Source organism: Cyrtonyx montezumae, unplaced genomic scaffold (genome assembly GCF_038088225.1).
Source record: "Cyrtonyx montezumae isolate F1298 unplaced genomic scaffold, pur_monq_1.0 scaffold_5, whole genome shotgun sequence".
Lineage (NCBI taxonomy): Eukaryota > Metazoa > Chordata > Aves > Galliformes > Odontophoridae > Cyrtonyx > Cyrtonyx montezumae.
Window position 1 is genome coordinate 7,378,987 of NW_027072056.1, and position 27,397 is coordinate 7,406,383.

At 40.0% G+C, this 27,397-nt stretch overlaps 1 protein-coding gene across 1 annotated transcript in view; it reads right to left on the minus strand.

Moving 5' to 3' along the window:
• Positions 1-225: 225 nt before the first annotated feature.
• The window catches only part of FARSB (phenylalanyl-tRNA synthetase subunit beta), a 32,989-nt gene continuing 5,817 nt past the window's right edge, over positions 226-27,397 (minus strand). The window contains exons 8-17 of the mRNA XM_065748253.1: positions 26,911-26,981; positions 25,647-25,708; positions 25,510-25,561; positions 23,980-24,041; positions 23,353-23,560; positions 22,850-22,930; positions 20,543-20,635; positions 18,668-18,785; positions 13,038-13,190; positions 226-493 (exon numbers count right to left, since the gene is read on the minus strand). Of these exons, the coding sequence (XP_065604325.1) occupies positions 342-493; positions 13,038-13,190; positions 18,668-18,785; positions 20,543-20,635; positions 22,850-22,930; positions 23,353-23,560; positions 23,980-24,041; positions 25,510-25,561; positions 25,647-25,708; positions 26,911-26,981 (1,052 nt within the window). The 3' untranslated portion in view covers positions 226-341. The remainder of the gene's footprint in view (positions 494-13,037; positions 13,191-18,667; positions 18,786-20,542; positions 20,636-22,849; positions 22,931-23,352; positions 23,561-23,979; positions 24,042-25,509; positions 25,562-25,646; positions 25,709-26,910; positions 26,982-27,397) is intronic.

Genomic DNA, 27,397 nt, shown 5'->3' on the forward strand with positions numbered 1-27,397 from the left:
AAAGAATGAGATTCCTGTTACGCAGCCGTAATCAGTTACAGTATGAAGCTGCGTCTGTGGAACATTTCTGATTTTGAAACGAATCACGTGCTCTGCCATTACATTTCCCTTGTAGAGCACTGGGCTGTTACCCAGCTTGGCTTTTTCACCCCTACACAAATACTGATGGCACAGACTCACTGCTGCTCCATCCTACGCTCTAAGGAACACATCTACCCACGGAGCCAGACTGTATTTGTAGTTTATTGAAACATAAAAGCAGAAGCGGATGTTGCCTACAGAGAGAGAGGAGCAGAGGGTGCAGCACACGGGAGTGGGCATCTGTGTGTGAGGCCCCGTCGTCACACGAATGGCTCAATGTTGATCTCCAGGGCAGAGCAGGGCATGGTGAGCTCGAACTTGGTGATGACGTCGGGGTGCAGCACTCCCAGCTTCCCCACGCTCTGACCTCTGGCAAAGATCTCAGCGCAGCGCCCAGGGAAGAAAGCGGAGCCTGTGAAGGAAGAGAGGGAAAAATCAATATTTCTCTGGGCCAAGGAAGTCAACAGGCATTTACCACGGGGAACAAAGCACTCAGTATTAGGCAGCTCTGCGCGCTGAGATGCTAAGAATAGGCTCTCACTTTCTGCATTAGCAGCTGCCATGATTGATAGCAAACGAGGAAACACTTGGAGTTAAAAATAAAACGTGAAGCCCAAAGCGTGGGCAACTTCTGCACTCTGTTATTTTGGCTGAGTTCCTCTAACAGGAATAAGCACAGATAATTGAAGTCAGAGGGGCAGCAAAATGGGCTTTCTGGGCTTTGGGTACTACTGAACACCTGAATGTTTCCCACCTGGCTCTGTGTAGGATGGCTGGCAGTACCTGCACATAACTAAGCACACTGTGTTCCTCATCTGAAGGATGAGGATGTACCACGTGGCCTTCCCTGGGGGAAAATGATGGACTGTACACCTGGAGCTGGGGAACTCCTCACACGGGAAGAAACCCTCCCTGCTCCTTCTATGCCAGCATGATCAGAGAGCTGGGATGCTTCAACAGCATTTGCATTAAGCCTGAAGGGATGGCTTCTGTCTTTTAAGCTGAAACATGAAGCTTGTGTATTTTGCTGTTGTTTATTCCTTCCTTCAGTTACTGTACCCCTGAGAAGGAGGTGAGGACTGGATGCTGGAGCACAGCGCAGAGCTCACCACCAGCAGCACTGCAGGCAGCACAGGGAGCTCAGGGAGCACATGGAATAAAGGAGGAAGGGAGAGGATGAAGCACAGTGCTGGACCTGCAGCTCCTCCTGCAGAAAGCCCCTGCACTGTGCTCCTATGGCAGTGCCCTGCAGACAGACGGGCTTGCTTCTGGACTTCCACTAGGACATTAGTCAGCATCAGAGAGTAGCACCTCCACTGTGCTCTCCCCTTACTCTGTGTCTTTTTCTCAACATCCTAACATCCAACAAAACATCTTCTCTGAGAAGAGACAGCAGCTGGAAACGAGGTGGCTGTGATGCTGCAGCTGGGGTGCATCCCTGCAGCACCAAATTTAACAAAGGGCCAAAATTGAACTCAAACCTCAGGAACATTGCATAGAATCATAGGCTGTGGTTGGAAGGGACCTTAAAGCCCACCCACTTCTGACCCCTACCAGGGCTGCCTGCCCCCAGGCTGCCCAAGGCTCCATCCAGCCCGGCCTTGAGCACCTCCAGAGATGGGGCACCCACAGCTGCTCTGGGCAGCAGTGCCATGGCCTCACTGCCCACTACTGCCCTGCGAGGAACCAAGAGGATGTCTGCAGTCCTCCCACATTCAGGCAGACGAGCAGGGGAACACAGCAGCCCCAGGCACCGGCACAGTACCGCGAGGTAAGGGTTGTTATTAAAAGCACTCTGACCCAGTGTATTTTAAACGATCCATTCTGATCTCAGCCCTGAGCGCTGGGCACACAGCCGATGACGTGACCCCAGCTCTCACCCACACGTGGCTCTGCCCAAACAGACACTTCCACCGCCACGCTGCAGCGCGAGCGCTGAAATAAAACTTGACGAAACGCGTTTAGAAAAGAAACAAATGCCGTCCACGCTCTGCACACTGTGGGTGAAAGCACAGCCTGAAAATAAAGCACCCTTGCAGTTAGTGGTAAAGGCTTTCCCCTCTGTGAATAAAGCCGGTATTGTGCCAGGGATGTGAGCGGCACAGAGACATTCAGCAACGCCCGTGTAAGCTTACCCTGGCACAACAGCAAGGACTGAACACATGGTAATAATGCTGGCATGCCACTGTAAAATTAGGGGGGGAAAGCAAACAAATAAATGGAAGCTTTGACAACAGGGTTAATTAAAAAACTGAGAGTCTGAGTTGAGCTCGGTGCAGCCTTGGGAGAGTTACTTCATCTCCTCGCTTCCATCCCAGGTATTTCTCATGACTCAACTGATCTTAAACTTTAGGCATCTGAATGAGGTCTAACACAATACCAGCTATCATCCCTGCATCTTTACTGCCATTAAACACATTTTTCCTTGTTACACTTTCACCTGTAGCACCCAGCGATCTGCCACTGGGCCACGGGTTCCCCAGGGGCAGTTCAGCTCTGGGTGTAACCTTGTGGTCAGCGGGGTCAGGAGAGCACTAAGCTGCATGCTGTTCCCCAGATCTGTGCTATTTCCCATAGCATGAAACCATTTCAGGCCCAAGCAAGGACACAGGCAGCAGTCAGCAGAGCACAGGCAGGACGGGGCACCGCTGCCTGACCAACTGCTGCACCTGTAATACATGTTGGAAGCCGTTGGCAATTCACTGCACTGTATCGGAAGCTACGAAACTGCTGAATGATGAAGTCATTCAATGATGAAGTGCTGAATCAGCTGGCAGCACAACAGTGGCAAAATGTGCTCCTTCTTACCATAAGCTTACAGCATAACTTCACACTACATAACAAGCAAACGGAAGTCCAAGTACAAAACAGAGGCGGTAGCTCCACAAAGAGGATGGAATAGGACCTTCAGACCACCTCTCCACTTCTAGCCCTGCTAACCCGGAGGGGTTCACTGCTTCGTGGGACAACCCACATTACTCTGTGACTGGAAGAGGTCAGACAATCAGCAAATACAAATGGAAGAACCTGCTAAAAGCTTTCGGTTCCCATCTGTCTGGCTAACACTTGGCTCCTGTACCAGAGAAACATGAGCTGAGGAATAGTTTTACAGACAGTTTATGAACTCTGGTTAATAATGAAACTATTATTGTGATAATTGGCTGCCCTGTGGAGTGCCTCAAAGTATATTCCTGCTTGCTAGAATAATCTCTGGACTGTACCCAGCAGATGGGGCCCTGGGGGTTCCCTACCCCAGCAGCTCTCCCATGGCCCCACAGGTGAGGGAGGTTGGCTCACACCTGGCACCATGCTGGCCCACGCAGCTCTGCCAGCCTGCTACAATTAGGAGCCAATTTCAGATTACAAAAAAACAGGTGTTGAGAGGGGAGCCCACAAAGGAAGATTAAGAAGCACGCACAAATGCAAGCAGAAAGAGGGAGAAGGGTACTGTGTGGCTGAGGGTTTGATTTAAGCGAAGCACCAACCAGCACTGGGAGAGAAGTGAGAAGGAGGTGCCTCCTTGGGCAGGATAGCTGGAGCTGCAGCAGGGCCCATCAGCCCATGGGTGCTCTGAAATAACAGGTATGCTTCTCACTTTGTGTGTTTCTTGTAATCCCAAAGAAGTGATAATAGTGTCTCAGACTCTGAGGAAGTTTATGAGCGTGTGTTGTGGGCTGGACCATTGTGTCAGTTCTCAAAGTAAGGTATAAAGTCTCAGAGAGCCAATGCTGTGTGGAAGATAAGTGCTTATGCTGCTTTATGTGTATGAGGAGTCAGCAAAAAAAGGCAGGGTTATTTTGTCTGGAATATGCTAGACCATAAGCTGGAGCCTATTCTTAAGCCTCAATGAGGCAGGGATTGGAAGTCAACATTAAGCATGTGTTATCCTAGCTGCATACACAGTGCTGTGAATAATTGTAGGGTTGTGAGGAGTATGGCCTTCCTGAGATAGGCTTTGGCTGGTTAAGGAGGACATCCAGGGGCAGCAGTGAGTATGCCAAGAGGTGGCTGCCTTTGTGGCTGGTGTGATTGCAGTCACTATCTGCTCCTGTAGGTCTTGTTGCCTGTGCCAAGTGCCCTGAGAGCCAAAATTCATTTTAAAACTGCAATTTACTAGGCTATCCACTTCAATGATGACAAATCTATCACTCTTCTGATATCATTCCATCTTCTTCACACACAAATAGCTCTTCACAAACTTCACCTTGAAATCCAGCTGGGGATCACACTGTCTTAGCTGATGGAGACTTGCACAATGTCAGAGGAAGTCAGAAGGTCTGACAATGGAAATCCACCTTTTAATATGTCAGTGTTATAATTGGTAGTTGTCAGAAGGGGTGGGGTGAAACACAATATGCATTCCTGAAGAAGAGATGCCGAAGCCAGTCATGGTTTATGCTGATATATTACACAGAAGAGAAAGACAAAAGCTACTACTTCTCGTGGCTGCGAGTAAGAATTTAATTTCTAATGTTCAGTGATGTAGAAATAACACCTTTAATTACAGCTTCTGTAGCTTGTCCTCAAAAATCTGTAATTGCCTTTCTGTATTCAGGCAGCAGGGGCACTCTGATTGCTTTGGGGTAATTCCTTGGCCACTAATCCAATAGAGCATGTAGTCTTTAGCACATTTTCTGGCTAATTGACCCTCAAAACGCTCTGAGTTCCCTGCACTCTTTGTTGTCAAACACCTTGCACAGTTTCTTTTCTGTGCTTTACTCTCCCTACTTTTCAAAAAGAAATAGATTAAAGCAGTATTAGAGGCCTACGGTTGTGAAAGCCTTCAAACCTACTCGTTTGCTCCTGTAATTTGAAGGAACATCGGAAGTTGAAGCTTAAGAAGGTAACAGAGAGGAGCTCATGTGGCCTATGAAGCCTTTCATCTTAATTCCCCATCCCCTTGGCGAGAAGGCAGCTGGGTGACTACCTCACCCTGGCTCATCTGCTGAAGTATTTTACCTTTGCTACACTGTATGGAATTTGTTTTGGAGGGTAGCAGTGGCTTTTCTTTTTCAGGATCAGGTTCTTCATGTTTCTTATTAATTCCCTTTTCCAGCAGATGCACTCAAGTACAAAGTCATGGCATGCATCAGGCCAGGCAGCCTTTTTAGAAGGGAGTCACCTTTTCTCGTGCATGTATGCAGTGCAGTTGGGCTCTTATCTTATGCAAAGGCCTCTAAAACTGCAGCTAGCTCAACATCACATCTTGTCATGCGAGGACAAACTTAAGGTACCTCTTAAAAATCAGAGGTCAAATCTTGAATGATTTTTGGAGCATGATAAGACCAATACCTCTCTTAAATTGTGCACTGTCAGTGGCTCTTTGACTCTCTGGTGTCCAGAAAAACATACTTGGGATCAATAGGTTGTTTATCACATTCAGTTTCCTGGCTTGTAACTTCTGATTAAAATCATAACCATCTCCACGTTCAAAATCCTACTTAACTGTAATGACAGCAGGCTAGGGTATATGGGGAATTGCCCACAAATACACAGTGGTCAGTGAATTAATCCTGTTTCCATGCCACAACTGGGGTCAGTGGCTGCACTGCTTCCTTGAGGAGGGTATGAGGCAAAATAACTCCTCTATCTTTGGAGAAGCCTCAGTCCAGAATACATTCTATCACAGAATTGTATTTAAGGTTATTTAGGGATCAATGATACTGTTCAAATAATACAAACTTGTAATACATGTATTTGAGATAATGTTCTCTATTCTGATCTATCTAAAGATAGAAGTAGAAACAAAATATTCTCCTGCTGCAAATATTTATCTGGTAGGTTGTTGCATTTTGCAGGCATTATAAAAGCAAGTGACAAATTATTAATGTATTAGCTTTCCCAATGGAAGGCAGTATTTGGGGGGAGGCCTAAGGAAACCAGGCATCCTGGGCCATCAATCCAGGTAGTGGGATTTCATGTATACAGTACTGATGTATCAGTGTGACTATTTCAATAATCTGTACAGGAAAAATTTGCCAAGCAGAAAACCTAGAAGGAATTCTACTGAATTAGTATCATTTTCTAGAAATGAATATCTGTGAATCAAGCTCAGTAAATCAGCATTTGTGTGGCAGCTCTGAGAAACAACAATTCTACACTGACTTTTAGCTAGACCTTAGGTGAATCATTACACAGCCAAGCTTTGTTTTTAGTTTTCTCTGTTCTGAAATCCAGGTTTATCCGAAATGCAAGTTTGTCCCATCTGAAAGCTCTACACCTCAGCTGATATTGTGTCACAGCTAACTTCTCTGTTCTGTGACTCTTTTCTGTGTCCCTTTTTATATATCTGAAAGAATAATACACCTTTCACATCAATATTCCTTAGAAATAAATACAAAACAATAAACAATACTCTTCATGGTAGGGGTACTCTGTATTCTATGTTACACAGTAAGCCAGTAGGTCTCAGCTTCTAGCTCTGCTTTTGGGAGAGAACAAGAACCAGCACCATCAGTCTGCAATTCTACTGGGCACATCACATCTAGATTGCATGATGTGTATGCATTTCATACCCCTGATCAAGCCATCCTCCCCTCCTAGTGACCTGATACCACTTGCTAAGATAGATGTGGAGGAGGTTGAATCACCAGCCCTGGAGGTGTTCAAGAAATGTTCAGATGCTGTACTAAGGAATGTGGTTTAGTGGGGAAGTATTGGTGGTAGGTGGATGGTTGGACTAGATCTAGCTCTCTGATAACCTTGGTGATTTTATGATGCTATCATGTAGCTTTCATGGCTACCAATCTCGTGCTGTTCATCAAATGACTTGAACTACCACAGAATAGTCCTTAATTGAGTTACGAATCTCAGTACTCAGTGACGCTGCAAGTGCTAGCAACCAAGGCTTCTCAAGTCTTGGTTGAGTCAATTCCTCTAACACAGGCACAGTCTTAAGGTTCTGCACTCACACTGACGTAGAAGTTTCAAGACATGCCAGCACAACCCCAGTGACAACTGACGACTTGCACATTTGATGTGGCATTCAGTTATCAACAATGCTTTGGGCTGATGCAGTCCTTAACATCAGTTATACTGGTCAGCCAGCAGCATTACTCTAGCTTTATTAAAGCAGATGCACATGTGGGAAAAGGCCACAATGGGATCTTAAAACAACCCCTCTGCTTCCAGAACAAACTAAGCAAGGAAAAAAAAAAACCCCACCATCGCAGGAAAAGACAACCAAACAACAAACCTAAGCCTATGATAGTGGGAATACATAAAACTAGAAATAGTTTAAAAACAGAACTTAATGTATTTGGTGACTACTAGGGCTACAAGTAATTGGTGATATGTTAAATGGCATTAATGTTGTAGCAAAAATGAGATCAGCTGAGCACACATCCCCCTCTGTCACAGCAAGGCACCAGACAGCAGGGAAGGAGTGCTGCAGCCACTGCTGACATCACTGGCACTGCCCCTGCTTGCTGCAAAGGGAGGGATGCAATTTGTTGCTATTTCTGCTTACTAGGTTGGATGAATCATCTTTTATGGAGAGGGGTTTGCAACAGCTACATTGAAAACACAGTTTGTGACAAATCATTGTGTATTTCAAAATCTAAGGAGAGAACGTAAAAATGACCTAATTGTGTATTATATAATGTAAGCTGTGCCAGACTTCAAAAACTCTTGGTGCAAGAAAGATTTTGATCTTACACTTGCTAAGGTATACGATTTAAAAAAATATAGTTGCCCTTGCTGATAGGAGTGGGGAGAGGCAGAAAGCAACTCTGAAGAGGCCTCTCCAGTACAGGAACAGCAGAAGAGCAAAGAATAAATATTAGGGAGGAGAAATGGACACCTTCAGCTCAAACACAAAGGTGAATGTTTTAGGTAGGTCTGTGAGCTGATGGAGACTGGTAGAAAATGAGAAGTGTTACTACTGCTGGGAGCATCTGTAGTCTGACAGAACAAAATGCAGTGGGGAAAAAAAAAGCACTGTAATCTCTTATTTTGTACTAGGGGAAAAAGGATGGTACCAGAACAATCCATCTCTTTGCAAGCTGACCAGACAGCACTCTCCAAAATATTTTTGTAGTTTCTGTAGACTTTTTTTTCTTCCCACTGTTATACCATAGAAAACATACTTTTAAGTGAGGAGAAACAAGTTTTTTCTTTGTTCTTACTTGATGTTTTATTTCATGTGTGGGGAAACACAACTGGGTAACGAGAGTTTAAAAGACAGAAGTCCAGGACTGCCAAACCTCTCATTGTCCCATGATGTGTTTCAATAATACACTTTCTCTCTGCTTGAAAGCAGTACTGGCACTCCTGCAGTATGAGAAAAATATTCATGTGGTGCCAGTATTTCCAGGTGGATGGTTTACAAAACCAGAAACAGTGATCTGACACTGATCCTGGGCTGAGAAAATACATGACTTGTGAACTGGCAAATCTGAAATTCAGAGGACTTGGATACAGTCAATTAGCAGCTGATATATTTTTATGGAAAGTAGATGTAGTCATACAAATCTGATTCTAGTCTTCCAAACTAAAATTTGGTAGATAAATACAATTACAACAGCACCTATAAGGTATCTGTACTTTTTATCTGTCCATTAAATGGATGAAGGATTGGCTAATATTTTCTGATGTGTCACAAATCATGCTTGAGGCTTTGCAGGAAGATGTACACGTTTCCTTTATTTATCTATGAGTAAATATGTAATTACTGACACTTGAGAATGATGCAACAGCTGCCAGGACAGGAAACTGAAAAGCCAGGACTGCTACTGAGTGCAATTAAGCTTGAATTAATAAAACCAGAACAGGTATTAATAATGTTAAGTTCAGCACGGGTACTAAACCTCTGTGTATGGTACAATCTCCCAATTCAAAGTGACCACCAGATTGAGATGCAGGAGCTCAATGCTACATATGCAGCTCAGAATTAGTCCCAGACTTTCCTGCTTTTGTCTTGTGAATTGAGATTAACTTTAAATGGAGATTTAGACTCTGAACTGTTGCATAATTATTACTTTAAAAGCAAATTGATGTTCTTAGTTATGGAGATAACTATTACACCTCTAATTTCACAGCTAAACCTCATTAAATGAGAAGTTATTACTATGATTTACTGTGGAATTAAAATTTTCTACACTTTACCACACCTTTCATTTAATTAAGGGCTGTAAAAATAAAGGGGAGCAATTTTTTTGAAGACAACTGTCTATTACTAAAGGAAGCAAGACTTAGTAGGCATCCAAGTATGCATTTATTAAGCAGACATTTATGGTGAATGCAAACTGGCTGACTTCCCAGCCTTATTAAGCTGCTGGCTACCCTAACAGAATGAATGGCATGCAGATTTATCTAAAAAGATAAATAAATCCCAAGCTTGAGCTGAAATTCACAAGAAATAAAGGAGCTGGTGCTGTAAGCCCATGCTGTCCAGGAACTGTTTGCTTACATGTGAACAAGTAGCATTAATAATATTCTATGAACATATCAAGTTGCTTCACTCTCATAAAGCATGGGTGGTATTCTCTGTTTTCAAATACGTTGTGTTCAATTCATTTACATTTGAAGGTACAGGAGACTCTCAGGAGGTACTGTGAAAATAGGGCTTTTTCCTTTGTGTTTAGAATAATCATCACTTATTTATAATGTGAGAGAGATTCATTACGCTTTATGCCTTATACCACACCTTTAAGTATTGTGCAAGACAATCTACCATCAGTACTTAAAATGCACAAACTACTTTTTTTAGCTTAAGTAAAACTTTACTGTGGACCTAAATCCTGTGAGGAACACCTTTTCTGATCGTGGTCCTGACTTCTGGAAGGAAAATGTCATCTAGGATATAGGGTTACCAGAATGTTGCAGAAAACTCACCTGCTTCTGCAGAGATAAAAGCCTGAAATTAAGAGAAACTTTCAGTGTATTTATCAGAATGGCACTAATTTTCATTTCAAAGGAAGTGAAACCAAATGGAGAAGAACTAATTCCATTAAATTCATTGACTCTTTCTACTCATGTTTTTATTAATTAAACAGACTGATCCATAAATTTTATGTATAGAATTGAGATTGTATTGTGGAGCACAGGAAAATGTGAAGAGATAAGAAGTAATTCTACTCAGTCTGTTCAATTACAGATGCCTAGGCTGTTCTAAAACAAAAACCAAAATCTTTTCTAGGTCAGTGATCACAGAATTCAGAAAATCCATCCTGTGTGTTTTAAAACAACGGGTAGCATTTCAGAATGCTGTCTTAAAAACTTCATAATCTTCTATAGATGGTGACAAAGGAAAAAAGTTTCCTCAGTAACTCAAAGAAACTGAAAAGCACTGAGTGCAAGATGTACATATGTTGAAATTGAATTCAGCCGCTTAGAACCCTCCCTTCCTTAAGGCTGCTTTAAACATCTTTTCTCCACTTATTACCTGGCTCAGATTACACCAAACTGAGGCCAGGGGAACATCACAATTTCACCCATATTTTCTAGCATCTGCACTTTTTCACAGGTGTTGCTATGAAGGCAGAAAGGCTCTGACCTTCAGGTCAAATCACAGGGCACTTAGGTGTTGGTCGAACAGAAGGAGCTTAAGTAACTATGATTTGCACATATGGACCAAAGAAGAATATAGCAGGGGTGTTTCACTTTCCAAAATGAATTTGGGAAGGAGGCATATATGTGCCCAATACATCTCCTCTAATTATTCTGTGTTGCTCATATAAAATAAGGTTTTTCCCAGCACTGTTTTTCCAGTAATTACTAGAGCCATTTTAAGCAGTTACACCAGGAATAAAGAACAGTCTGAAGCCCTGCCTTCATCTTGTGTTCAATACTAGCCTCAAGTTCTGCTGAAGACTGCATACGGAAGTAGTATCTGGAGTCAGTACTACTCAGTCAGTATCAGTCTTGTAGGATTAATCCATTTCTCAGCATACAAATTTTAATTTGGCACAGGCAATAAAAAAAAATCCATAAAGATGCATTGAAACAGCTGTGCCACATGTAATGTCCTGGTTTAAAACCTCTGCAGTAGCTAGCACTACTCTTTCCTGAATTATTTCAGGATGCTGCAGGCTCTTAAGACATTGTAGGATATCCTTCTTTCACTCAGCAATTGACCTTACTCCATCATCTGCTGACATTTTCTCTCATGTGTGCTTAACTTGCTTTGCAATCTGCAGGTTAAAAACAAAACCAAACAAACCTCTCTGGGCTACTTTGACTGAGTTATCTCTGCAGTCAGGATCTTTTAAATAAGTTGGTGCAGTGGCGCTGCATTCACTTGGCACTAAGAGTATCAGCCATCTGCATTGTTATTGAGGTTAAATTCCAATGTCAGGAGAACTGCAAGGGATCTACATGTCATCCCTGGAGAGTTTCTGAATCACTGCTGAAACAAAGCAGCAGGCACTATTCTTGCTCTATAGCAGAGCCACAAACTGCTTGCCCTATAGTGCATAGGGCAAGCCATTACCCATCCTTCATGCTGCATACACTGTAGAGTAATGCCACGGCAATGCAGGGTTTTTTTTCTTATGGGTATTGCAAATCCACAGCATCAAGAATAACAACACTAGAATCTAGAAGTAACAGCTTCACTGTATTAGGATTATTTGTTGATCCTCTCATTCCAGTTCCTCAGACAGGCATTTGTTAATGAAATGCTACAGTACAGACCACAAAACATTTCCTAATACTTTTCTAAAGCTAACTTCGTATGCCTATTCAAAAACAAGAAGGAACATAACAGTTAGGTTAGGTGCCATTGATGTGGCAGTCAAAGTACTCAGCTCCTTGATTTCTTTTAAATCCTCCTCAGTAGGCTTTGCTGTTACCTGTTCTGTATTGTGTACAATTAGAACAAAAGCTACAAGTCTTTAAACAGCCCTCTGGTTGACCCAGGAATCATATTAACAATATTAATTAGAACACCCTTTGAATGTCTGCCTAACTAATACTAAGCAAACTACTTCGTGGAAAAAAATGGGAGGGGAGAGGCAGAGCCAGGGAAAAGCATTGTTACTATATGACAAAAGTGTGCCTAAAAAATGGGTTAGGACACCACTTGGTTGAAGTGTTATGTCTGGCTGTTGGGGATCTTATGCTGGTGCCATTGGTTTCAGTAAGTACAGAATGGAAGCATTTCTTCAAGCTGAGCCTATTTACGTCATTATTTCATACCTCTGAGCACCAACGCACAGTTAAGTAAATTGCAGTCACAATTTCTATGGTCTTGCTCTCCTGTAGCATAATTACTATGCAGTTGTTTAAGTTAAATGAATAGATTAATTGCTGTTGCTTGTTCTCCTGCATCAATTGCACAGCTCCTACAATAAAGTCAGTCTGCTTCCTTTATCTCTTGCATACAAATGCACATACACAGGAGGCTTTTTACTTAAGGATGTTATCTTTAATTCATGTGCAGCTGACCCCGTATGGAGGATGAAGAAGTCTGTTATACAACTGCTTGCAAGAGCAGTCTGAAAGGCTCAGTCTCAAAGACAGCAGGTCACTAAATAAAAGATAGATGAAGTGTATAGTTTCATATGAATATACAAATAAGAGGCATTTAGAAATAAATGATACAGATAAAGCTATAAACTAAGAGCAGGTGTAAGAAGTTGTCTTTTCCAATTGCTGTTAAGTGAAGAGAATGCAGTGGGTGCTCATCCATTTTGTGAATTCCTACTTGCCTAATAATTTGGTTAATTCATTGTAAACAGCCTATCAAGCTCATAGCTTACAATTTACTATGAGTTTCTTTAGAAAGCTCTCAACTCATTGCTCATAGTAAGAATAAATCAGACACCAATCCTGTTTTGCTATCAGTGAATGCAGTTAATGCCTTTTCAAAATTACACTGTGGTGTGGCAGTGTGCATAATAACGGTATTCATTCTGCATACTGCTAGCAACAACAGAAAGTTCACCTCAGATTGTAGGGGAACATCTGAGCTCCAAAACAACCTCTGCAGTACACTGTACCTGTGTCTTCCTTACCTTCAGTTGCCTTGATTGTATACCCATTCTCTTCGTTTGGTGGTACTTCCAGAAGTTGCATGACCCTGTCCAGCAAACCATGGATGATCTCAAACCCAGGGCTCTTGTTGTAATAAAGTGCACACAAATGCCTGTAGTTTCTTGCACCCACATCTGAAAAGGAAGGAAGTAATTATGTTATCTGGCAGAGTTCACCATGCCTTCAGCCTTGCCCTTTGCAGCATTTTTTTTCCCTATTACACAGGGGATACTTGTAGCTGAAAGAAGTGTGCAAAATGGCCTCTGCTGCACCTACTGTAATTTGAGGAAATGATGCGATTTCCTTAACCCACTAAGTCAAACAATCACTAATGGAGACTCAAGGTACCTTATGTCTTGTGCAGCAAATAGGGTTGTTAAATATAAGAAAATCTAGACAATGATGAGTACCAAGCATATAGCTAAGTGCTAAAGAGATTAAAAACACACTAGCCAAAATGAAAATACTCAGTAAGTGTCAGGAAAGTGTGGTACTGGTTGGAAAACTAGATACTGATAAAATTCAATTGCAGAATAACAACTCATGTAAAATGACTGGCCCACAACGTGAGATGGCTAATATTAATCTACGAGAAGTTCTAAATTTACACAAGTTTCCAAATCACAACTGTTTTCATGATCATCTTGGACATCCGTGAAACCAAGTGACTATGAAAAATGTGCTGGTTCCCACAAAGCTGAGACTGACACGAGCCTGTCCCCCTTTGAACAGCTTCCGTACTCAACATGCTGCCTTCTCCCTGCTGTAAATCTTATTTCACTTAATAGAGATGTTACTTGTTATACCTTCAAAACTACCTTGTAGCTGTACTTTGTTACACTTGTACCTTCACCCTGTACCATTGCTATATATTCTCTTGAACTACTGTAGCCTACTTAGCTTTACTTGTTGCAGATTTCAAGGTTTTCACTTTTAGAGGGGAACAATCTAGGAATGGAATAACAAGCTGATGGTCACAGCTGTCAGTTCAGCTGTGGTAAAATTTAAAAAAGTAATAATTTAGTGAAATAATGTATTCTCTTCCGGTCTTTACCTTCTCAAAGCTGAACTGCAAGTGTTCAGTTACTGGGCGTATATGAGGGTAAAACTTTCTTAAGCCAGAGGAAGAACTCTTGGTGATTATCTTTTTTTCTCTGGAATTTCATAAGCCTTGAAACCACCTTCTGTATAAAGGTAGTCAAAAGTACAGCTTATATGCATATAGCATGGACAGCACGTCATCAGCTGATCTCCTTTTGTACTGCACTATTTTGCAATATTCAGGCAGTGTAGAAAGTAAACTAGATTTTTTTTATGCACAGATTTCTTCCCATCCCTGAAAGTCCCCTGGGATCTGTGGACTTGCTCATATCTAGACAGACGTTCTCATCTCTTTCGCTTAATGGTGGTTAGGTATAGGGAATGAATGTATTTAACTAACAACAATTGTACTCCCTTGAATTACAGTTTTTTTTAACTCCTTCAGATTTCTGTCTACTCGTAATGCTTGATGGGGGAAAGAATAAGAATTTATTTGGAAGTGAAGGAATAAAGGAGTAAAAACACCTCCATCTGGTCCACAAGTTGAGGCAGGGCTGCACCAATTAACATGAGTAGGGCTTTTCTATTTCTTACCTAGAAATGAGCCAAAGGAAATACAGATGAAACACAGCATATTCCAGGGTGAATGATGCTCATTATGGAGTCAAACTGTGTGCAGAGTGGGCATTGGTCAGGACTAATGGTCACAAAGCATCTCAGCTGGACTTAGTGTTCCCAGAAGAAAAGGTGCTGTGCTGCATGCTACCCATACTGTGATTTGGGAACCCCATGTGGTTAGTGATCTGCAACAGTTACAGTTGCACCCACAGTCTGAGCTGCACTGACAGGCAGCTCTGGATGTGAGCACCAGGGGTATGTCTGTACCTTGGGCCTTGAGACAGTTCTATTCCAGTGGGATTAATTGTTCACTGCTGCACTCAGTGGGAGTATTAGTGGATGTTAAAACCAGCAGGGGCCAAGCTTCAAACAAAGGGAGTAGGTATTTTCAGACATCACCTAGTCAAGCAGTGAATGTTCATAGGAAGAAATCTATTATGTGCTACTGAATTCAAAGAATCATGTCTGAATCAGTATGTATAAATGACTGGAGAACAGGAAGTATTATATATACTTATCTAATTTTGTGCTTTCTCCTTGACAAACGCTCCTAGCTATTGTTACAGACAGGATATTGGGGTAAGTGAGCCTCAGGTCTGATCCACCATAGCTGATCTTTGAGCTTAATCACAAGCAGAAACTCAGGTGTTCACTGCATGCTTCCTAAACTGCTAATATCAACCATGTAAGAAATCTCTATCTTGCTTATTTGGTCCAACTGACCACTTAATAACAGAAATCTATAAGCGAACAGGAAAATGCTTACCAAGAGGCTAGACAGACAAGGATCTAAAAGGAACAAGAAATAGTGGAGCTTGAGCCTATGGAAAAGCTAAGAGAAGCCTTTTTGAGCCCAAAGTCATTCAGAACTCCTAGAGCAGCAGCTTGGCAATACAGCCACAAGTCATCAGTTCTTCTGCTGAACTTACTGTGGCAGTAATCTTTTAGTATCACAAAGATAATTTGAAGTATTAAACAATGGAGAATTCAGTTCTGAAGACTTACTCTTCTTATAGCATTTTTTTTATTAAAGGGTACAGAGAAAATATCAATAAATGCAACGTCTGATTTCTGCTCTCTGAGCACCCTGGCCGCCAAGTTCTATTACTATGTCTCAGTTTCCCAACTAAAATAAGATGTCAGACAGTAATACGCAGTCATGAATAGTGGCTAATCTATTTTCACGTTGTGCTGTGCAGCAGGAAAGAGGAAAATGTTCTCCCTTTTCCACAAGACTTTATCTGTTGCTAGGAAAACAAGCTTCCTGTGCTAAGCGTTCAGTAGGATGAGTTCCTTTTTCTCTCTTACTATGCTAGCAGGATTTGTGCAACTCTCTGCATTTTATTTCATTACTATTCAGTCAGTGGTCTTCAGATCACTATTCCTAACTAAATCATCATGTTTCTAACAAATCTTATACCTCCTGATTTCAAGTCAACTGTTAAGATTTTCAGTGAAGGAAACCATGTATTTTGAAGCGTTTCAAAATGCTGCATTACAGAACTTGTTTCTTTACAGTTATGCTGTGGCACAAGAATTGCATTCACTACAAACAGGAGAAGCATTAAGAACAGTGTGCAAAAGCTGGCGGCTGTTAGAAATGCTTCAGCTCTTTATAACTGACTTAAGAGATCTCTTGTGTCACGGCATGAAGCAGTTTTTTTTTTTCTTGAATCAGCCTGCCAAGAATGTCAACCTAAATTACATATATATATTTCTGAGACTTCAAAGCACTTCCTGGAGATCCTACTGAAAAACAACCCGAAGGATGGGCAGCTGGTCAGGAGTGTGTGAGCCAGAAGGCAATAGAGGAAAGCAGAGCTGTGCTGTATGCTCTTCCAAATCAGGGATGCTTTGGGAAAATACGTTGATCTGGAAGGAGGCACCTGTTCATTTGAACTTGGATTTTTGTGAGGCTATGGTACATGTATTTTCTGTGTGTAATTAACACTCCCAGACTGAGACAGGAAAACTGCTCTGAAATAAGCATCAGCCATGTATACTGCCATGAGCTTGCTAGATTCTACAAGTCACCAGTCAGAGGTGATTTTTTTTTATGGATACATTTCTCTTGTGGTAGGAGAGAGAAGGGTATTCTAGGTTAGGTGTAGTGGTACAAGGTGATGATTGACATACTGAACTGGTGCAACTGCTTTTTTAGAGGTGATTATCTAGAGTTACAACTTCATAAATGCTGTGTAACTTACTCAAAATCAGCACATTTCTCTTGCCTTAAGAAACGTTTCTGCTCATGTTTGGTTCCATTTAGCAACATCAACTCTAGCACACATTTTGCCAATTTAATATGTCAAGCCTTTCTGCCAGATACGACTGAAGAGAAATACTTTCTGTTCACCTTAGTAAGCATAAGTTCTGTGTAAGCAGGTATTTTATTGAAAAACAGTGTGTCTAAAAGCTAGGTTTGTTCACACATGAATGACCGCAAGATGCCGTTTCGAATATAGTTAACGTCAGTACTCTTTTGACTCATGCTTCTTACATTATTAATTGGAAATTCTGCATGCCAAAACTGTGAGATAATAAAATTAAATTAGTCAGTCTGATGACATAAACCTTCTTCAGGAAATCTCGTTCCATATGTGAGAGGGCAATCCCACATTTTCCAGTGTTTACAATTATCCATTATTTCTTTCTCTCCTTCCCTTTCAAACCATTTATGATCCAAGCTTAATTTTAGAAGTGGGCTTGAGAAACACAGCGGTTATTCTCCACACAACACTAAAAATAATTTCAGACATTGGTCACAGTCTGCAGGCACTTAACCTGCGAGAGGGCTGCCCAAGAGCCTGGGCTGCAAAGCTGCTGCAGAAAGAGTTTCATCTGCTGCAATGATTCCCATCAAAATGAAGTACACTACAAAATCAGCCTCCAGAAAGCTGTGAAGCAGCTACCTGGATAAATGAAACTTTCAACATCTATGATTAACATACACAAAAGTAATCAATTTAACTTGCAGATTTTATAAAGCCAGGATAAATGTGTTCCTTATTCCGAGATAAGTATCCCGCTCTTGGTTCTGAAGATTGCTAATACTATTCTGCCATCTGTACCAAGCTTTTGCACTGTAGCTAACCCTATGCTCAGCAAGGAAAGAGTTGCACCACCACATTGCTTGCATTTGATTTTACAATAAATAAAGAAATCAACGTGCTCTGCTAAAACTGCTTGGCAGGGCTGCTTTTTCTCCTTTAAAATAGTAATCTACAAATTATATTCATCACCAAAGCAATTCAATTGCCATTTTGTTTATGTCTTATAAAAACCTTTGTTTTGCAGATCCCAAATACCTTAAACACAACCATTAAGATCTGAAACTAGATAAGGAAACAAAAAAAACCCACTCTTGCTGCTGAACTTAAAAGTCATGCCAGCCTTTTCCACCAAGAAGCAAAACTTAATCCAGAGTTGTAACTTGTGATATAAGCACATACTCCCATAAGCTTCAGCTGCGCATTTTTTTCCACTAATATACCCTATAAGAAGAAATGAATTAGTACATTTCTTTCTTTAAAAAATCATTTTTAATGTATTTTCCAGATAAACAAGTTAATGTGAAGGTGTAGTGCAGCTATAAACACTTGGAACTGTAACAGATAATGGCAAATAAAGCTCAGATCTTTTCCTTCAGCTGTTACATGAGTCAGGGGGTGCAGACGTACCCACCACTTCCATCTTGAACATACCTGAGGCTCACATCATGCCCACTGCACTGCAGTTCTCAAGGTCCTTCCACTTGCTTCCTTAAAAGGCTATTTTCTATTTTCATCTTGTCTGATTCTAACAGAAATGCCTATTTTTTCCTGAACTTGCACAGCTGTAGCCTTTAACTAGTTATTCAATTTCTGAAATTAATCTGGATCTACAATCCCTTTCAAAGAGGAAATTCTTAATAACATCTTAAGTTACAAACTCTGAGGAACCATTCTCTTACCTTTAGTAGGATCTTTTACTACAATGTCAGATATCTCAAAGAGTTTCAAAGGCAAGGGCATCTTCCGGTTAGCAGCTACAGTTTTCAGCAGACCAGGAAGGAGGGTGGTACGTGCCACCTGCAGGACAAACCCGGATGCTGCAAGTGAAATACCTTCCCAAACAGCTAATGGTCCATTTCTTTTACTGTTTTGGTTTGCTCGTTTCTAACAAGAATTCAGAAGTAACGAGGTGCAAATACTGTGCTAACCTCTTATGCTTGAATGTCTTTGTTTTAGAATTATTAAACCTCATAAGGTATATTTTTTGCATGTTCTTTTTATGGCAGTCTGAAAGAGTATATACAAGCTTAAGAGCAGATAACATCTCAGATCCCAGACCTTCAGTACAGGGGAAAAAAAGCCCTACACAAAGAATGAATGAAAAAACAAACAAATTACAATTGAATCCTGTTGATGCAGAAGGTAAATACTAAGTTTTATTTTGGAAATATTAAATGCTATTTGAAATATTATCTTGATACCTCCTAATAGTAAACAGCGACACAGGCAGAACATAAGGAAGATGAATATACTCATATTGCAGCTGTGGAGGACCTGAAATATGTAAACAACATATGCAAAGTACTAGGCAGGAGGCATATCGCTGTTTTAAAGTCACAGTCCTTATTCTGAGGAGGTACTTGAACAGAGAGCATAGAAGGCCACCCTTTTTTTTTTTCCCAGAGTGGCAGTCTTGCTAAAACTACTGTGAAACTTGGAAGTGACTGAATACTTCTCAACTGCTGGTGAGAAGTTATCATGTACTCAGCCATATAACTTCCTATTTGTTCCTCTCTTCTTAACTACCTGATGAAGACCTCAAAGTGCACAGTCAGGAATAGGGCCCATGGCATCACCTAGTCCTTGTTGTGATGGCAGAGCTATCCTGGGGGGATGGGAAAAAGCCATTCGAGGAATCCCACTACAGTTAACATTTAAAGCTGAAACTGCATAGGGCGTCACAGAGAGTAATTCTTCCCAATCTGCACAGAGGCCTATAGACTTCAAAAGATGGAGGCTATTTTGCCACAAGGAATATTCAACCAATGGTATAACTATCTAGCAGTGCCCCTACAGCAAAGGCCTGTGCTCTCTGAGGAACAGGAATGTGCCACTGTACTGGGCTAGTGGGGATGATGCTTTTCTGATTTTGTTTATGCTCAGTATAGTTTATGTTTGTGGTACATTCTATGTTGGTGAGTTGTAATTACCATGCTGAATGATACATATAAACGGAGTAATAGTCTCAATACCATACAACAGTGTCTTAAATCACTGTTCAGTTGTTGTAGTGAACAGAAAATACATGAAGCTATCCCCAAATTACGTTCCACTAAAAAAAAAATCAACCCACAAACAAAACAGAAACTTACGAGCTCTAGAAGGAAAATATATATAGATTTCCAGTATTAAAAAAAAAAAAGCAATAATAGTTAATATTTTTTCAAAACATCTTTTCCATCCAGTGCTTGATGTTTAAAAACTGCCCAGACCAATAACTCCATTTTTACTAACTAGCTTTTCTAAATGCAGGTGCTGATCAAAAACTTAGGAGGAATTTTCTGTAATAAGACAGCTCAGTTTTGCCAGATGCCACCATACTGAACATAGGACTTCGCTTCCTTGAAAAGCAAATAGCATTTCACACCAAATAAGGTCTTCCTCAGTTAATGAGTAACAGAAAATGACAGCTAATGTAGCATGTAAACATACACTCTTTTTACTGCAGTAAAAAGTAGCTTTATAGTTTATAAATTTTAGTTTGTATTACCTTATTTCTTTCCTCTTTATACATAAATTGTACGACAAATTTGATCAGAACTAAGTTACCTCACCTGAAATTCTGCAGTTTTGGGGTTTGCTATGCGCACTGCATTTGTTGCAGAAATATCCACGCCAAGTTTATCTGCAATGTCTTCTGTAGAACACTGAGGAAGAGATAGTAAAAAGGGGATGGGGAGGAGAAGTAGTTAAATGAGACAGTGAACCAGTGATGAAACTCAGTAACAAGAACGAACAATACAAGCACAGCAGTAGTTCTGAGGCCCTCTTGTACAACACCTTCTTTTGATACAAATTAAGCCTGAGCTTTAAGACAATGCAGGCAAACTGGTTTATCTACAAATGTTAATTACTAAGCAAAATAAAGGTGTAGTTTAAAAGAAGAAAAAAATGTTTATCTAAGCTTCTGTCAGAGATGGCTGTCATCTGTTTAAAAGCAGAGGCTCACGTTCTGCCCTCTGACTATCTGAATAAAATAGTGTTCTGAAAATAGTTAAAAAAAATTGTCAGAGGAATGGCATTCAAGCTTTCTTCAAAAGAAAACAATGCCTTGGGGGCTACTTAAGGAAAATAAGGAACTATCTAAAAAAAGGATATAGCCAAGCCTTCCAACTTCCACAGCTGTGTAAGATTCTCATTTCTCACATCTTCTTTAAATGTGTAATCTTTCTAAAGCTGCTACTCTTAAGGAGTACTTTTAAGGAAGCAGTATAGGTGCAAACTGTCAGGCTAAGATGATGTCTGTGCACATACAGCAACAGATGCTGCTGGTAAGATCCACGCTACAGATTTCCAGAATTTATTGCTTCATTAATGTATTAAGAAACCAATTGCACGCTAGGACTTGGGGATCTGATAATACTGCAGTCTCTCAGATGTTCCCTTTACACTGGCAATGCTCCGAAGTATGTTGATAGATCAAATGTGAGGAAAGTGAGGGGATGATACCACCTGAAAACGTAGGTTGTCTAATTAAAAAAATAAATTGAACAAATGCTGACCTTAGGAGGGGAGAACTATGTTCCAATTTTCACATGTGTATCTAAACAGTGTTACTATGATGCAACTAAATGCATTTTGGCTAAATCAGAGACTGCTACTCTGTATGGGAGATAATTTAAGGTTCAAAGCAAGAATAGGATTACATGCATAAATATATAAGCAGTGCTTGTCATACAGCACCAGGCTACAGAACGTCGTAGCACAAATGCTGTTTGTCATAGGCCTCACACTGATGTTTTAATGAAGTGTTGGTGAGCCACTAATCAAATATTTAATGTGATAAAATCATCTACTGCTTGATTGTTCAAAATTCTGCTGTGGCAGTTAAAAAGGTTCTCCATTGCAGTGGTACACTGCAGTCAGTGTTTTTAAGCATCCTAACTACTCAGTGCTGGGGAAAAAAAAAACAACAAACAAAAAACTCAACTTAGTGCATAAGCAAGAGCCTACAGAAGTTTGAACTTGTTGTACATAGCATTTCCCCAGCACAGTACTACAGCAAGTAGTCTGAATATCTTTGGCAAATACTAGCACTGCAGGAGGTAATGCCAGATATTATCCTTTCTTCTTAAATGAGTAACATCTAACAAACAACTAAATATTAAAACTGCAGTATATTTATCAGGCTTCAGAGTTAGCTCCAAAGCTCGCAGATGTAGCTCTATAAAATGTGTACGTGTGAATTTTATTTGATCTGTTTGGATTCCAACATTGGTTGCAATATCTGATCTATGCAAGCATTTGGGGAGTCTAGGTCGCTGTATCTTAAAACCTTTGAGTCTGTTATCAAAATCTCATCTGTGATCCCTTAGGGATCCCTTTGATCCCATCAAAGTCCTTTACAGGGATTCTTAAACTAGACTCTTTGAATTACATATTGACTTGGTACCTAATGCAATCGTGGGCAGATGACAATAATGGGAAGAGGCAAATAGAAACAGTGTGATCCTTAAAGAGCAGAAATATCCATCAGAAATCATTAAATTTAGATGATATCTTTCAGATTATCAAACTGTGATGCATTTTGAATCTGGTGAAGGAAGTTTCTATGCTGTCTTACAATTTCATAATACAATAAAACAATTTTCATAAACAAAAACAGTACTTCAGCACCATTTCTGCCTCTGTACTTAGAACTGCGTGCCACATTAGCAGTGACTCATTCAATTTATCTGACCTAGAAACTCACAATATTACACTAGAATTCCAAAGCATTAGTAAACAATTACATACCAAAACAGTAACAGATAATACGGGTACATTTATACAAGGGAATAGTCTCAAACCATCCTCTGCAGTTCTGGCTTCACTGGTGTTTCAACATGCAACTAAGAAAATATGAAAGCAATATAATATACCAGGGCAAAAGTGAGTGCTTCAGTGAATCCAGCGGCTGCCAAGTCCAGTCTCAGAAGCTCCGTGAGCTTATTGAGTGGAAGCTAAAATGAAACAAAACACACTTTTCAACTTCAATTTAAAAATGTTTTTCTACTCTTTCCTGGGGTGATTCTGCCTGTTATGTTACGGAGAACTCGCTAGGGAGATACTCTATGTGCTTAAATTTTTTTTAAAGCATCGGCCGGTTGCCTTTAGGTTTGCCTGAGGAAATGAATCTCCCAATTAGAGATTTAATATGGGTTCCCTGCTCAAACCCTGTCTTTTTTCAAGTACCAGCAACCACTGGTCTTGGACTTATTCAAATCAGTGGGGCATCTGTTTTGTATCCCATCCACGGTAAATACTTCTCAAGGCAAAGCATGTCAAAATATTTAATTCCTAGGTTCTGTTTTCCCCAAAGCCCTTCTGGCATGCACCAGTCGTTTACTGACAACAGAGCATTTATTTGAAGGGGCAATCTTACTTGATTAGCTATGGTGTACGTTTTCGGAATAACCATCTGAATGTTGTTATAACCATAAGCTATTGCTGCATCTTCTACGATATCACATGCATGGATAACGTCCGCTCTGGTAGGAGGGATTTCAATCTCTATATTGTTCCCATTCCCTGTGACGTGTGAGCTCAAACACATCCTAGTCAGCAGCTTTGCAAGGTTTGATGGAGTTTCACTGAAACAAAACAAGAAAGTAGTAATTTATAGACCTTAGAATACACTTTTTTTTAAAGTAATCGGTGTTTCTGCTCTGCTGCTTTACTTCCTGAATAATCTCTGAAGTACTTTTTGGAACGCACATGAACTGAGTATGCCATCACATCCAGCTCAGATTCTGACTCAAAAACAGTCCTTTTTCTTTATTTTACAACAGTTGTGTGAGGGCAAAGAGAATGATTTGCATTTCCTGAAAAGAGGAGACGTCCTACAAAACTGACCACATCACCAAAGTTTACCTCTGAGTTTCCGATAAATTAAAAAGCACACTGCAAACGTTTTTAAAACAATGCAATAACCAATATTCTCAAGTATCTTTTTCAGATTAATGCTTGAGTGAAAAAAGACAAAACCAAGTTTCCATTTGCAGTAACACACCTGATTCCTAGTTTCTTGTTAATGAGTTCAGGTTTCACCTTGTCTTTTCTGTAAGCCAGCTCCTAAAAAAAAAAAAAAAAAAGGCAAAGCTTTTCAGCATACATACCACTTGCCATTTCTAAGAAGACTCAGTTCTGCCATCATGCTAATTTAGCCTCTTCTAATTATGATACCCAAATAACGGCCACAAAAGACAAGCATGGAATATTAGGACAAGCTCAACATTTTAAGATAAAATTATTCTTGAAAATAACATTATAGTACATAATGCAAAAGCTGTTCTCATTTAAACTAGAAGTCTGAAATGCAGCATGAAATCTTTATTATTGAAACTTCCGATATATGCAAGTAACTGAGTTTCTGATAGTTTCTAGCCACCAGTTCATCTTAAGTCAAAGCCCTAAAGCAATGAACGGTCACGCGAAAGATTGCATGGTCTAGTACAGATCATATGACTTTAGAAGGAAAAGGAAAGAGAACTTGTTACCAATGTATAGGCTCAGAAATATCTTGATATTTTTCCTAGGAAGTGTGTAATGCATACTAGGAAAGTTATTTTGTATGTATATACTTAGTGCTTCTAAATTTGATTAAAAAAACATAAATCCGTAAAAACCGTTAGAATCCAAAACTACAGCAATTGTTTGCACTATTTTATGCAGTGTATCTGTATTGGTTAAGGCAGAGATTTTTGTTTTATTGGATGTCTCTCCTAGTTTCCAGGTCTCCCTTCTGAAGATCAAAGTTAACATTTTTAAAACAAAAAGTTTAAAAAAGAACTAAAAGTCTAAGCAAAAAAAAAAAAATTTCCCCTTAATTAATTCGTACTTGCTTGAGACTTATTTTATGAACCCAGTCAGACCTGTTTGTCTTCAGTTGCTTTCAGGAAACAGGAAGAATTGCTTTCTTTTAACTTAAAACAAAAAAGTACGCCTTCAGTGCTGCACAGTGGTATGCCTGAGACTCTGAATGCAGGCAAACCTGCACTGAAATTCGTTTATCACGCAGCGTGTTGACTTCAAATAGCTGGAATCTATAAAATGAAGGACTGAAAAATCCAGGATTAAAAAGCTTTTTTATGAAAATGCATTAAAGATTCCAGATCTAATAAGTATGTTATGCTGAGGCTGATTTCAGTTGTCCAGTGGTTCAAGCCTCAAGGACCTCCTTCTGCGTTCACGTTTCCCGATCTGGAACAGGTAGCCTTTAGATGCAGACTTCTGATAGCCATCTTTACCTGTTCCTGAGAACATCTGTATCACAAACTCTAATCCATGTTACCACTCATAGCTTTAAGCCTTAGCCTTCTTTCTTGAGCATCAGCTTAAGTTAGACTGTTCTCAGCCTTATCATAAATTAACAGTGCTTTGGAATGAGTTTTCTAGGCAAGGGGAAACTGAGACACTATGTTCTTTTTCCTGCAGGGTTAGAGAAGGCCCTGCCTTACTCCGCCTCTGCAGAAAAGTCATTTTTATACTTTGTGTAAATAAAATCCCTTCTCCGGTGCCAGTGAGATACCATCTCACTTACCGGATAGATGTGAGTCTTCCCATTAGGATAGATTACTTCTACTGCTTCAACACTGTAAGACATATAAAAAAAGAACTAAAACATTTTTAAAACGTGGTGGAAATTTAATGTCTTTCTGACTCCAAATTTATACTCACGTGAATTGCTTCTCACAGTATTCACTAAACATCGCAACTATGATATCAAGAACAATTTTTGCCTACAAAATAAAGACAATAATGACATTGAAATCTGCCCACCTCTTGTGCTAAAACAGACAAAATATCATAATGAAATGCCAGGCTCAGTTTTAAGAGATGCCTTGTTTCTGCTGCAAAGACGTTACTCAAAAACCTGGTAACTGAAATCTTTGGTTTTCAAGGCTCTAAAGCATTTGTACATTTTTGCTAAGCTATTCTGAAGATACCGGATGGAACTGTGTCTCCTAAACCTTTAATCTACTTACTTACTTCACCGAGAGGCCAAAAGGTTGTGCACTGTTTAAAACATATTGTCAGTGTAGCCTCATTTGCAACATTTTTTATTCTACAGTCAATATTTTCAGAAGTTAGTAAAACAAAACACAATCATGAGCTTTTTATCAAATTCTTAATCTACAGGAGTTGCTTTATGTTGCCTCACTCTGCAATTTCCTTCATGAAAAGAGACCAATGCTATTTTTGTATTTACTATCAATTTACTATCAAAGTAAGCAGTAGCAGTTATTTTTTAGTTTCCTTAGAAGCCATATCACAACACGCAAATTTGCCATTAATGAACCACAGTGTAGTTGGATAAATTAAAAGTACTTTTGTTCTTGAGCATCAAGATATGAATTTTAAGGAAACTATCAATGAATGCACAACCTATGTTTAAGAACAGGCAATTATAACTGCTAGGCTTTCATTCTTTGCTGCTGAGTTGCAGAATTTGCATATAGAAAGACTCCTAGCTGACAATTATTCACAGAGCATCCCTGCTTGAAAAAGATAACTAAGAAGAAAAAGTGCTTTCTCCCTTTCCACAGCCCAAATTTTAATTATTCTTTACAAAGAGCGTTTCAGCAAAATAAGCAGTTTTAATGAATTCTGTTCTTTTTCTAAATCTTAAAGACTTTGAAAAGTGTTCAACAACAAAAATAAACCAGGTTTACTTATTTTTTGTATAAGCTGAAAGCTTAGTGTCAACATAAGATACAGTAAAAACAAAACCCATTGAGAACACAACACCATCTGTAAAGCAAACCTAAAACTGTACCGAGGGAATTCCACGTAGTCCCACAGCTTATCCTGCCCTTCTGAAATGGAGTCTGCTCCATAAAACAAATGCTCATCTACCTCATGTCTTTGTACTAGAGCATTGTTTTCCCTTTGGGATAACAATGACATTACAGCGTATCAAAAGCAGAAAAGATTAATTTACCTTTGTCATGTCTGTGCCTGTACATTCAATAAATACATTTCTTGTTTTTAGGCTTATTTTTGAATGATCTCCTAAAACATGTGAAGACAATAACATGTTAAGAAATATTGTTACTTTTTTTGCAATTACACTGATATTGACCAATTTTGTATTTCAAAATGATCATCATCACCACCTTTTCCAGTTTAGAAGCTACTCTGTCTGCTGCATCAACATTCACACCATTCTTACCAGAGTATTAGTGCTTTTGATTTTTAAACTTCTAAATCAAAAAGAGCAAAAAATACAACACATTCTAATCAGAAAAGGCAGACTAGTCTTGCTGACCTGGCTGCCCTTGAACACTAGAAAACACAAACTGACAGGCACTCTCCATATAGTTGAAAAAGAGAACTAGCAGAAACACAGCCATCTGCTGGTAGCACAGTGGTTCTGCACCTCCTTTTCCCAGCTTCAGTAGCAGATTGGCATTTGGCAGGATGTGAAT